Source organism: Gracilinanus agilis, chromosome 1 (genome assembly GCF_016433145.1).
Source record: "Gracilinanus agilis isolate LMUSP501 chromosome 1, AgileGrace, whole genome shotgun sequence".
NCBI lineage: Eukaryota > Metazoa > Chordata > Mammalia > Didelphimorphia > Didelphidae > Gracilinanus > Gracilinanus agilis.
In genome coordinates, this window is record NC_058130.1 from 252,478,210 (window position 1) to 252,491,392 (window position 13,183).

The 13,183-nt window shown below is 38.4% G+C and overlaps 1 protein-coding gene across 1 annotated transcript in view; it reads right to left on the reverse strand.

Moving 5' to 3' along the window:
* Positions 1-13,183, reverse strand: part of FRMPD1 (FERM and PDZ domain containing 1) — an 86,735-nt gene that overhangs the window by 4,218 nt on the left and 69,334 nt on the right. Inside the window, exons 11-14 of the mRNA XM_044660930.1 lie at positions 11,280-11,375; positions 6,381-6,563; positions 5,286-5,430; positions 37-873 (exon numbers count right to left, since the gene is read on the reverse strand). Of these exons, the coding sequence (XP_044516865.1) occupies positions 37-873; positions 5,286-5,430; positions 6,381-6,563; positions 11,280-11,375 (1,261 nt within the window). The remainder of the gene's footprint in view (positions 1-36; positions 874-5,285; positions 5,431-6,380; positions 6,564-11,279; positions 11,376-13,183) is intronic.

The window sequence follows — 13,183 nt, forward strand, 5'->3', positions numbered from 1 at the left end:
ATCAAAGGTGGCAGCTCCAACTTGCCATGAGCTCACCTGAGAGGGAATCTGAGGGTGTCAACTTGTCAGCAGCATCATAAAATTCCTCATCTGAGCTGGTGTCTTCAAAACTCGGAGAAGGACTGAAAAGGAGGGATTCTACCACCGAGGCTGGCACCACTTTCCAGACTTTCCCCTCCTGACCTGGCTGTGCTGGACCGTTCCTAGAACTGCTCTCAGAGCTGTTGCTCAGGATGCTGGCAGGAGAAACATTAGAACACAGACTGTAGTACTCCATGCTGCTGCTATCATACAGCCTGGGGTCCACCATGGGCACATTCGGCTCATTCCCTGGGCTAGATTTAAGGGCGCTGGAGTGGTTGGAGAACTCAGTCTTTGGGAGCTCAGTGCTGGCTCTCTGGGATAACTCGAGGAGGCACAGGAAGCCGCTGGTCTCTAGTTGGCCTCTTTTCTCCTTGCCGCTGTCCAGAGAAGGTGAGGGATCATTTTCATCGAAACTTTCTTTAAAGTTGGAGTTGTGGAAATGGAAAAACTCGGGTCTGCTGGAGGAGCAGGCATCCAAGTCATCCTCTTCCAAGGCATCCATGGAGTCACTAGACCCACTGGTCTTGCAGCCGCGGCTCTCCGTGTTGGCCGAATCAGAGCCCTCAGAGGTGAGGTCAGTGATGTTGCTAACTCCGTTGCACATGCCTTTCTGGGCCTCCGTCGGGGTGACGCTCCCCTCTTTCTGCTCATCAAGCATTTCTGGTTCTTCTTCTTCACAGAGAGGCGTTATGTGGCCCATTTTCATCAGGTGCTTGTCTGAAAGGAACTCCAGGGAAGAGTCAACTTCAGATGATTCTTCTGAGTCACTGCAGGCTCTGGATTCATAACCTGTAACAGAGAGGTACAGCTGGGTTTCTTAACATTGTTTGTGTCATGGGCCACCTGGGGCAGGCTGGTAAAACCTGGGGACCCCTTCTCAGAAGAATGTTTTTTTTCTAAAGTAATTTATTTGTGTTTTTTTCCCCCTAAAATTTTCTAAAGTGATTTATTTGTTTGTTAGTTACATTAAAATTCCCAGGTATCTCCTTCCCATCCTCCACTCCCTGCCTTAGAAAAGGCATCATTTGAGAAAAAAAATATGTATATATAAATTACATCTTTCATGTTTCTATTTATCAGTTCTCTCTCTGGAGTTGGATATTCACGAGTTATTTTCCAAATGTTATTTCTGTAGCTGTATAGGATGTTCTTTTAGTTCTACTCGTTTTGCTTTTCATAAGAATATTATAAAATCATTGAAGGAGGGGGCACATAGGTGGCTTAGTGAACAGAGAGTTAGGCCTAGAGATAGGAGGTCCTGGGTTTATTTTTTTATTATTATTTTTTAATTAAAAATTTATTATAAATCAAATTATAATAAATACAGACATTGTAAAGTACAAAGCTAAAAACAACCCCCAAATAAGAAACACAATCTCAAAATTATATGAAGTATTTCTTCTATACTTCATTAAATCCATGATCTAAATGATGTGGGCATTCCTTCCACCAGTGCAGATTGTTTTTTTTCTGAGGTCCTGTGTTTAAATCTGGCTTCAGTTACTTCCTAGCCCCCATTGCCTAGCCCTTCTGCTTTAGAACTAATACACAGTATTGATTCTAAGATGGAAGTTAAGTATTCAAAAATAAAATAATTGAAGGAAATGCTCAACCATATTATATAGAGGTTAGTGAAAACAAAAATGTAATTTTCCCCCCATCTAAGAGTATAAATAGCAATAGCATTTTATAGTGCTTTAAGATTTGTAAAATGCTTTACATGCATTATCTCTTTTGATCCTCACAACGATCCTCTGAGGTAAGAATAAATATCTTCATTTTACAGATGAGGAAATAAGCCTGAGAGAGCCAAGTCACTTACCTAGAGCTAGTGTTTTTTAAAAAGTATTCATATTTATTCCTTATGGACAAGAACTTAAGATAATAAATAACCCAGTAGGTCTGCATTTCCTGGTATCTTTTTAAGGACAGATCTTTTTTTTTCTCCTGGGTTACACATTTATTATCATGCAAAACAGATTTCCATATTATTTTTGTAAGTGAATAGTCTTATAAAACCAAAACTCCAAAACATAAACCCAAATAAACAAGTGATTAAAAAATAGTTTTCATCTGCATTTCTACTCCAGAAATTCTTTCTCTAGAAGTAGTGTTTTTTGTCCTAAGTCCCTCAGAATTGTTCTGTTCATTATATTGCTGTTAGTAACAAAGTCTATCACAGTTGATCATTCCACCATATTGTTGTAACTGTGTACAATGTTCTCCTGGTTCTGCTTATTTCACTCTGTATCAGTCTTTCTGAAACCATCCCGTTCATCACTCCTTATAGCACAATAGTATTCAATCACCATCATATACTGTAATTTGTTCAGCCATTCCCCATTCAAGGGACACCTCTTTAGTTTCCAATTCTTTGCCACCATAAAAAGCGCAGCTATATGCTTTTTGTGGTGGCAAAAAACTGGAAAATGAGGGTATGCCCTTCAATTGGGGAATGGCTGAACAAATTGCGGTATATGTTGGTGATGGAATACTATTGTCTCAATGGAATAATAAACTGGAGGAATTCCATGTGAACTGGAAAGACCTCCAGGAATTGATGCAGAGTAAAAGGAGCAGAGCCAGAAGAACATTGTACACAGAGACCAAATACACTATGGTAAAATAGAATGTAACGGACTTCTGTACTAGCAGCAATGCAATGACCCAGGACAATTCTGAGGGATTTATGGAAAAGAATGCTACCCACATTCAGAGGAAGAACTATAGGAGTGGAAACAGAAGAAAAACAACTGCTTGAACACATGGGTTGAGGTGGACATGATTGGGGATGAAGACTCGAAACTACCACACCAATGCAACTAACAATTTGGAAATAGGTCTTGATCAATGACACATGTTAAAACCAGTGGAAATACACATCTGCCACAGGGGGAGGGGGAAGTCGGGGGGTGAAGGGGATAGTAAGAGCATGAATTATGTAACCATGTTAACTTTTCAAAAAAATAAATATTAATAAATGCTTAAAAAAAAAGGAGAGGAAGGAAGGATAAAAGTCAGATATGGACTGAGTGAAGAAATAAAGTAGACTAGGTTGGAAAAAAAAAGCGCAGCTATAAGTATTTTTGTACAAACAGGTCCTTTCCCATTTAAAAAAAAAATCTCTTTGGGATACAGACCTAGTAGTGGTGTTACCAATAAAATTGTAACAGGATTTGAACTCAGGTCTTCCTGAGTCCAAGTCTGATACTTGATTTGCTGCACCACCCATTCGGCAGTGTCCAACTCAAGGTCAGGCTGTGTAGGTGATGGGATTAGATGGATGCCAGGATAGACTCCTTTGACCTCCCAAATATCTTTTCCAGAAGACAAAGCCTTTCATCCTCCAGTAAGAGGCAAGACTTAAGAGTGGCACATCCTTTTAAATTGAAATTAAAGTGTAAATAACCACTCTTTGATTAGGGGACAGTAAGAGAACAGGGGCGAGAGAGAAAGGAGGGCACCCAATATAAACTTGCTTATGCTATAATTTGTCATGGGCCAGATGCGGGTTAATGGATGAAAAGTGAAGGTTGGAGTTAGGAAAAACTGGGTTCAAGCCCTATCTCTGTCTCAGACAGGTAGCTGGGTGCTAGACTGGGAGTTAGGAGGACAGGAGTTTGAATCCTACCTCAGACTCTTACTAGCTGTATGAGCAAGGCATTTAACCTCACTCAGCCTCAGTTTGCTCATCTGTAAAATGGGAATAACAATAGCATTTACCTCCCAGGGTTATTGTGAAGATCAAATGAGGGAACATATGTGATGTGTAGATTTTAAGACACTATATACATTCTCTTACAACACTGAATAATATGGAAATATCTTTTTCATGATAATACATGTATAATCCAGATCAAATTGCTTTTACCATCTCTGGGAGGGAGAAAATCTTATTTATATATACATGTATATGTCATATACATGCATACATATATGTAAATATGTATATATGTATATGTGTATCTATATGTATATATGTATATACATATATATAACCTCAGAAAACATTTTTGGAAATTGTCATGTGTAATTGGGAAAACAAAACAGCCTTTCTCTTTTCTTGAATTGAGGGAATCGTGGCCATTTGGAAAGCCCCTAATCTTTCTTTCAATTATAAATCAGATTACCCAACATCATATTTTTCCTCTGAATTCACTGGTCTTATTTGATTGTTTTACACTGTATAAAAAGTCTATCTCCCTGTATACATGGCCCATTCCTAACCTGAGGATGGGACCTGGTCCAGAGTTTTTAGGCAGTTGGTATGCGTTGCTTAATAAATCAATAGGCTCAAAAGAAAAAAAAAATACAAATGGGGAGGGATTGTCTTATTTTTATCTTTATATTTCCAGTACTTAGAGAACAGTGCATGACATATAGTAGGCACTAAATAAATGCTTGGTGTTTTCTTGATTGAAAGGAAAACCTTATGTTCCCCAACTTATTCCTAAACAAGGCATTTTAATCCTTTATAGGGGCATATTTTGAACTCCTAGAATACAACACTGCTCCCCTAAGAGGAATTTAGCATCGCTCTTTTTTTTTTTAAACTCTCAACCTTCCGTTTAAGAATCAATACTGTGTAAATACTAGCTATTGTTATTATTCACTTTCTGTATGAACTCAGAAAAGTCTTTCAAACATTCCAGAAATTAATAATAGAGGGGGCAGCTGGGTAGCTCAGTGGATTAGAGCCAGGCCTAGAGATAGGAGGTCCTAGGTTCAAATCCGACCTCAGACACTTCCTAGCTGTGTGACCCTGGGCAAGTCACTTGACCCCCATTGCCCACCCTTACCACTCTTCCATCTATGAGCCAATACACAGAAGTTAAGGGTTAAAAAAAAAAAAGAAGTTAATGATAGAGCAAAGAAAACAGTATATAAAACAAACACAATGTTGTAAAGGAATACAACCCTAAAAGATAAGAATGAAAAAAAAAAAAAAAAAAACCCAACCCTTTCCCTCTGTTTTAGAATCAATACTAAGTATGGATTCCAAGGCAGAAGAGCAGTAGGGGCTAGGCAATTGGGGGTTAAGTGACTTGTCCAGGGTCACCAGCTAGGATGTGTCTGAGTCCAGATTTGAACCCAGGACCTCCCATCTCTAGGCCTGGCTCTCCATCCCCTGAGCTGCCCCCTTAGCATCTCATTTTGTGTCATAACTCTCCACCACAAGCCTGTCATGATCAGAGTCTTACCTTCTTCTGCAGAAATCCGATGACCTTGTTTATTCCTCCCCCACAGGAATATGGAGGCGGCTGAATCAACAAACAGTCTGTAGTAGCCAGCGATGAGGCAGGCAAGGTCTTTAGCACTATTAGATTCCAGCAACAGAGTGAGAAGCTTCAAAGGTAAAACAAGGTCTGATATTTATATAAGCATGAGAGAATTTTCAGAAGATATCAATGATGCCTACACAGGGCCCTAGCCTGCCATGGGCAATCCATTCCATCACCCACTGCCATATTGGTAATGAAGGGGATGAGCACATTTGGGTACTGGTAGAGACACCCGAGGGGGGATGGAGGAAGAAAGTGGGAAGGTTTTCCCCTGTAACTTCCCTTCCTTAACACATTTACTACATAGCAATGGCCCTTCCCCAATGCAACCACCAACCCGAGCACTCTAACTTCTTCCTCTACTATTTTCCTTAAATTGTGAATTGGAAAAGAAGATGCTATGAAAAGAGGGAAAAGGGAAAGGAAGTGAGCTTTCTTATAGCCCCTACTATGTACTAAGCTTTTACAAATATTATCTTATTTGAAGATCAAGAGAGGGACAAAGAAGAAATGGGGAGGGGAGAGGACTGTAAAAATGCCATCCGTGAATAGTGTAAAAATTTTAAAAAGCAAGATAGATTTAGGATTTTAAAAATCACGACAGGATAATTATTCCAAGTTAAACTCCTGATTTATGTTCCCTATAACATCCTTAATCTAGCCTGAACCAAGGCATATATGGCATAATCTCCTGGTCCTCAGGTTTAAGCTTTACAAGTCTATGACAATTTCCCTGACAGTTTATTTTCTCACTATAATGTTTCTGGGTTTTGTTTCAGGCAATGGAAACATTTTCGACCCTTCCCAGAGGTTGGTAGACTTTGTAGGCACACAGTCAGCATTGTGACTGGTGGACAATGTAATCCATTTTTCTTAGCGCTGGTACTTCATCTTTTATCTTATTTTTGTACAGATTACTTTCTAATCTTAAAATCATGACATCTCTTCTCCACAGAAGATTTATGGAGACAAGCTTTGGCACTTTGATTCATAGAGTTGTCTAACCTTAGTTACCTTGACATCCTGGAGATAAATTTTGACCATGCTCACTTTCTCCGACTCTTCCATCAGCTCTACTCGGCTAATATTCGTAAACTCGGCTAACGTTGACATAATGTTGAGTTTACTGTTGATAATCTGGCTGATCCCATACTTGGCTCCAACAAGAAGGGCGATGTAAGATTCTCTATCCTGTAACTACAGAATAGGGGAATGAAGCATCAACAGAGAAGAGAGAAGAAGGAACGGAGTCTATTTTGATTTAATAAAACTCCTCATATATCTAATTGCCAAATTGGCAACTGTGCCAGAGTATTTGTTTGTTGATGGAAAAACTATCTGGTTACCATTAATAGGGTGGCTGTCTGATTTCAGTTAAACTGAGGGCAGAGATGGACTATTTAAGGATTAAGGTGGGGGCAAAGTTGGGTGGCTCAGTGGAAAGTGAGCTAGGCTAGGAGGCGGGAGATCCTAGGTTCAAATCTGGCCTGAGACACTTCCCAGGTATGCAGGCAAGTCACCTAACCCCCATTGCCTAGCACTTACTATTCATCTGCCTAGGGAAAGTGGAGCATCATTATGCCTCTTAGGATCCTTATTCCAGAATACTAGAGGAGTCATAAACTCTCCTTCCCAACCCCATGTCCCAACCCCATGTCCATGATTTAATCAGATGGAAAAATCAGGAAGGCCTGGCAAGGAGGTTCTGGAGTCAGAGATTCTTGGAGCATCTTCCTGGTCCATTAAATTACTTCTGCATAAGTGACCCCCAGAAATGCTTGGTTTATCAGTTCAAAAGTAATATTAATTGGAGTTATTTCTATGAACAGCTTCCAATTTATATCCAATTACTGTGGCACAGAATAATGATTATTCACGGCATTAAATATATTAGACAAACTGCTGTATATTTTTATTTGATTATAGCATTAAACTGTTTTCATAGGTTGTTTTCAGTCATTTGTAGCTTAGCCCTCTACATTCACAACTTAAAAAACCAGACAAACCAAAACATATCATGCCCTGGGTTTATATCTCTATAGCTAACCAAGTTATGAAGAATTCTTACTCAGAATATGTCATCAGGTTTAGACTCTAAATTTTTTTTTTACCCTTTTAGAATCAATACTGTGTATTGATTCTGAGACATAAGAACAATTAATTTTACATGATATAACCCAGATTGAATGGCCTGCCAACACCAGGAGGGGAAAGGGAAGAGAGGGAGGGGAATTCAATCATATAATTTAGGAAAACTTGTGTGGAAATTTGTTGTTATATTAAAAAATACACACACACACACATATAAAGAGCAGTTAAGGACTATGCAGTGGGGGTTAAGTGACTTGCCCAGGATCACATAGCTAGATAGTGCCTGAAGCCAAATTTGAACGCAAGATCTCCCATCCCCAGGCATGGCTCTCTCTATCCAGTGAGCCACCTAGCTGCCTCCTAGACTCTAGATCAGTGATTCCCAAAGTGGGCGCTACCGCCCCCTGGTGGGTGGTGTTACAGCGATCCAGGGAGGCGGTGATGGCCACAGGTGCATTTATCTTTCCTATTGATTGCTATTAAAATTAAAAAAAAAAAAATTCCAGGGGGCTAAGTAATATTTTTTCTGGAAAGGGGGCGGTAGGCCAAAAAAGTTTGGGAACCACTGATCTAGATTAAAACATGCACGCGCATGCGTGCACACACACAATATTTGCTAGACTATCCACAACTTGCCTAATTATTATCTTTTTATTTTCCATCTGCAGACAGGAGAGACAGTTAACAATCTGAGAGAATCATAGGGAACCAGATCTGATGCAGGGAATTCCCAACAAGAAAATTCCCTCTACCAGTGCGTATTGCTGCTCCTTGCTGTCATTTTATAGTTTTAGGGAGTTGCCTAATGACAGTGAGAAGCTAAATAATTTGCCCAACCCCAAATAGCCATTCGGTATCAAAGGCAGAGACTGAGTCTATGCTCACCCTAATTGACTCTGAAGCTGGCTCTTGAGTAGGCATCACTAAAGATTAAGATTTAATTACAGACATATAATTCAGTAATATAATGTAATAGAACACAGAATGTTAAAGTGGGAAAGTATCTTTTGAGATGATCTAATCCAGGGGTTTTTAGCCTGAGGTTAGTGAACTTAGACAAGTTTTTTGAAAAAATAATTATGTTTCTATATAATTGATTTCCTTTGTAATCCTCTATACTTTATGCATTTAAAAAAAGATTATTCTATTAAGGAGTCCATAGGTTTCACCAGATTGCTGTAGATATCCATTACATAAAAGGTTGAGAATCTTTGCTCTTTTTCCAACAACCTCATTTCACCAATGAGGAAACATGGACCACTCAGTTTAAACATGGAAACACACAGTTTAAAAAGGAGCCTCTAATTCCTTATTCACTGTAAGCTTGGATATCTTTGTTCTCCAGAAACTAAATGGAAGGGAAGTAGCTTCCTCACATGAGCAAAAGACCCTGAACAACATCAACAAATATGCTGGAAAACCCTAAACTATATAAAATTGATGTGAGTCCATTACCCCAAAATGTTATTTCTCCTGTGATGGCTTAAAAAATCCAACAAAAAACAACACAGCCATTCTAAGACATTCAGCAAAGAGCAAGTCCTTAAAATATATAACCCTGAAGGTTCCTCTGAACGCTCACATCCTGTGATTTTATAGTCACGCAATGTAAAAATAACATACACCATTATCCAAAGTGTTTGTATGCTGCGTCCTCACAAACAAATGAAGTCACTGTGTAAAACCCCAGTCATTTTTACCTTTGTTTTTGCTTTCAAGAACAGAGTTAAAAAGGAAAAACAATCATGTGTTTTGCTGGTACTGCTGTGATCATGTAAACCATTACTGTCTATAATGATGCTCTAACAGTGTGGTTGGCTTCCCAGGAGCAGAGGCAGAGCTGGGAACAGAAATGAGTCAGGAACAAAGAAGATACAAAAGGTTCTCATCATTTTGGGCATCAAAAGTTCTGTACCAAAGAACACTTTGAGGGCAGAGGCTGGGTCGATTCTCTGATCAGATGGAAGCATAAGCCTGTAGGAATACTATATAGAAAGGCAATATGCTTTTATTATTATTATAATTTTATTTATCTTATTATTAATAAAAATAATATTTTATTAATATGTTGTTCAGCCTTGGTGACCCCTTTTGGAGATATTGAAGAGACGGGCCATTTCCTTCTCCAGCTCATTTTATAGATCAGGAAACTGAGGCAACAGAGTGAAGTGACTTGCTCAGAGTCAAAAAGCTGGTAAGGGTCTGAGGACAGATTTGCCCTCAGGAAGAAGAGTCTAGTTACCCATGTATTTGTTAAGTACCCTTGATATACCAGGTGCTGTGCTAAGGGCTTTTTGCAAATATCATCTTATTTCCTTTTCTGAAATATGACTAAAGTATAAATTTGTTCTGCATCATTTCATATTTGTGATGGGTTTTATACTTTTGCCTTCTCAGTGGGTAGGGGAGGGTGTGAAGATGGGGAGAGAATCTGGAACTGAAAAAAAAAGTTGAATTTAAAAAGTAGTGTCTGAATTACTACTAGGGTATATCTGTTATGGTTTCAATTTTATGACTTTTGGATATATAAGATGACTGTTTAAAAAAATACAAGACTTCATTAACTTAAAAAAAACCCTTTACCTTCTCTTAGCATCAATTCTAAGACAGAAAAGTCAATTCTAAGATAGAAGACTTGATTCTAAGACAGAAGAGTGGTAAGGGCTACTAGGCAATAGGGTTGTGTCACACAGCTAGAAAGTATTTGAGGCCAGATTTGAACCACTATCCACTGTGCTACCTAGCTGCCCCATTCATTACCTTTTTAAATGTTATTTATTTTATGAGTTATTATTGCTTTTACTTCTATGATAGGAAAAGTTTTCACATTAAAATAAACAACAACAAAATCTCAAATATTATAGATCCTTCTCTGGGAGGTAGTTGCTATTGTTATTCCCATTTCACAGATGCAAGAATGGAGGCAGAAAGAAGTTAAGTGACTTGTTTAGGTCACATAACTAGTAAATATCTGAGGCTGGGTAGTAACTCAGGTCTTTCTTACTCCTGGCATAGTACTCTATACACTGCACCACTTAGTGGCTTCTAAAGAATCTGGAAAAAGGAAGAGGGTGAGCTTAAAGAAGATATAATAAACGCTGAATAAATATATGTTGTCAAGATGCACTAAATTAAATGCCCTAAATTTTCCTCTTTAATCTTCATTATTTGTAAGAAAACAGACAATGGGGGCAGCAGAGTACAAAAGGTACAGTCAGAAGACGAACTTCTGTGACATGAGGCAAGTAAATTAGCTTCTCTGGACCTAATTTTTCTTAGCTGTAAAAAAACCCAAGGTTGCACTCACTGATCTCAGAGTTCCCTTCCAGCTCCAGAACTAAGATACTATGAATTTTTCAAATGCTGTTGTTGTTTGTCTTTCCTTTTAGAGAAAACCAATGATATCAAGGGGTGATGTCTTGACACATACCTGAATTAGATTTAAGTGAGGCAGAATTGCCTAAAATCAGCCTCACTGTCTTTCGGTCAACCAAGTCCAATGTCAAGACAAAAGTCAAGACAACTGGTGATGGCCTGGGATGCAGGGGATGATCATGGTGTCTTACCTGGCAGTGATGCACATGGTTAGGAAACTCTGAACAGACCTGAATATCTGTGGTATCTCTGGAGTATAAGATTTAAATTAATATCATGTTTAACTGAATCAAGTGCAATTGTTTGATAATTCAGGCCAACTTCTCCATTTCTGTCCTCTCCTGAATATATTATCTCACTTAAGATATGAATGTCTATACAGATTCCATGAAACAACCTATCCACATTTTAGACCAAAAATCAACTTGACTTCTAACTAATACATACCATTAATGTAGCATTAAAGATCTTCCCACCATATGTTTTCAGTTCTCCAAGGATTTGTAGATAGTTCAAACGTAGCTGTGCGGCAGATATAAGTTGCTTGAATGATAAAAGAGAGAAAGATTTGTTTTAAAAAGAGCAAATCACCTCAACCCAAACTAGATCTGAAAACATCTTGGAAATTTTACAATGGAATCAAATGAAGCAGAAAAAAAATAAAAGTGTAAGCTTATTGCAGAGGTACCACAAGGGAAAACCAGAAAAAGATGAATAAGAAGATAATAGCTAAGTACTTTGCACAACCATACTGAAAATACACAATTTGTTTACTTTTGAGAAATCTATCAATAAATATTTATTAAACACCTACTACATGCCAGCCACTGTACTAGGAACTGAGGATACAAAAAAAAGCAAAAGCTAGTCCCTGTCCTCATGGATCTTACAATTTAATGGGGGGGGGGGAGGTTTGCAAATAAATATTTACAAAGCAAGTTATATACAAAGTAAATAGGTAATTAATAGAGGGAAGGCACTGGAATTGAGAGACTGGAGAAGGGTTCCTATAGAAAGTGGAATTTTGAAAACATACAATATTTTTAAAAGATTGAGCATTTTTAAGAAAAAATATTTTCCAAAAAAAATTGTTCTAAACTTAGCCCAATAAAAATGTTTCCATGTACAAAACATAAAAAAATGTGTGGAAATATGAATTTCTAATATGTAATTTGCTTTTAAAAAAAAGTATATTATAAATTCAACACATTACTTTCAAAGCTATACTGTGTTTGAAAGAAGCATTTCAAAATGTCTGCAATTATATGTGTATTGCACATATATTTACATATACTCCCCACCACCACAGAAGTACACACAAAAAAAGGGACATAATCAGCCAACAAATGTACTTCCCATCCTTCTATGTATTTTGATTTCCAGTAGAAAATCCTCTTATAATTTTAGAGATTTGCTTAGGGCAGGGATGTCAGGCTCTCAAGCTGGCCCAAATACAGTTGCAATACTTCCCAGAGCAGTCTGAACCAGATTAAAATGTAAATGGGAAATATTTAACAAAATAAATAAAATAATACAGAACATAGATAATGTTCATTTAAAATACTACACAATATAGATAATGCTAATTTATGATTTTCTAAGTCAATATGCTACTTGCAAGTATCAGTCTCTATTTGAGTTTGATACCAGACTTAGGCCATTAAGAGGTTACAAAATGGTGGTGATTTTGTCTTTACAGTCCAAATATTTAACAGAAACAAGTACCTGGATTTAGGAACACACCTACCTATAATCACATCCCAGGATTTCCCTCTCAGTATCCCTATCTCTCCTGCCTTCTCCTCATCCAGGATTCTGCTGCCTTTCCAACTTTATTTTACCTTTACCTTCCACCTTAAAATCAGTACTATAGGGGGCAGGTGGGTAGCTCAGTGGATTGAGAGCCAGGCCTAGAGACGGGAGGTCCTAGGTTCAAGTCTGGCCTCAGACACTTCCCAGCTGTGTGACCCTGGGCAAGTCACTTGACCCCCATTGCCTACCCTTACCACTCTTCTGCCTTGGAGCCAATACACAGTATTGACTCCAAGACTGAAGGTAAGGGTTTAAAAAAAAAATCAATACTATATACTGGTTCCAAGGCAGAAGAGTGGTAAGGGCTAGTGGTAGGGCTAGAATGGGGGTTAAGTGTCTTGCCCAGGGCCACATAGCTAGAAAATGTCTCAGGCCAGATCTGAACCCAGGACCTTCCATCTCCAGGTCTGGCTCTCTATCTACTGAGCCACCTAGATGTCCCCAATCCTATGAACTTTTTTTTTTTTAACATTTATTAATATTCATTTTTAACATGGTTACATGATTCATGCTCCACCTTTCCCCTTCAACCCCCCCCC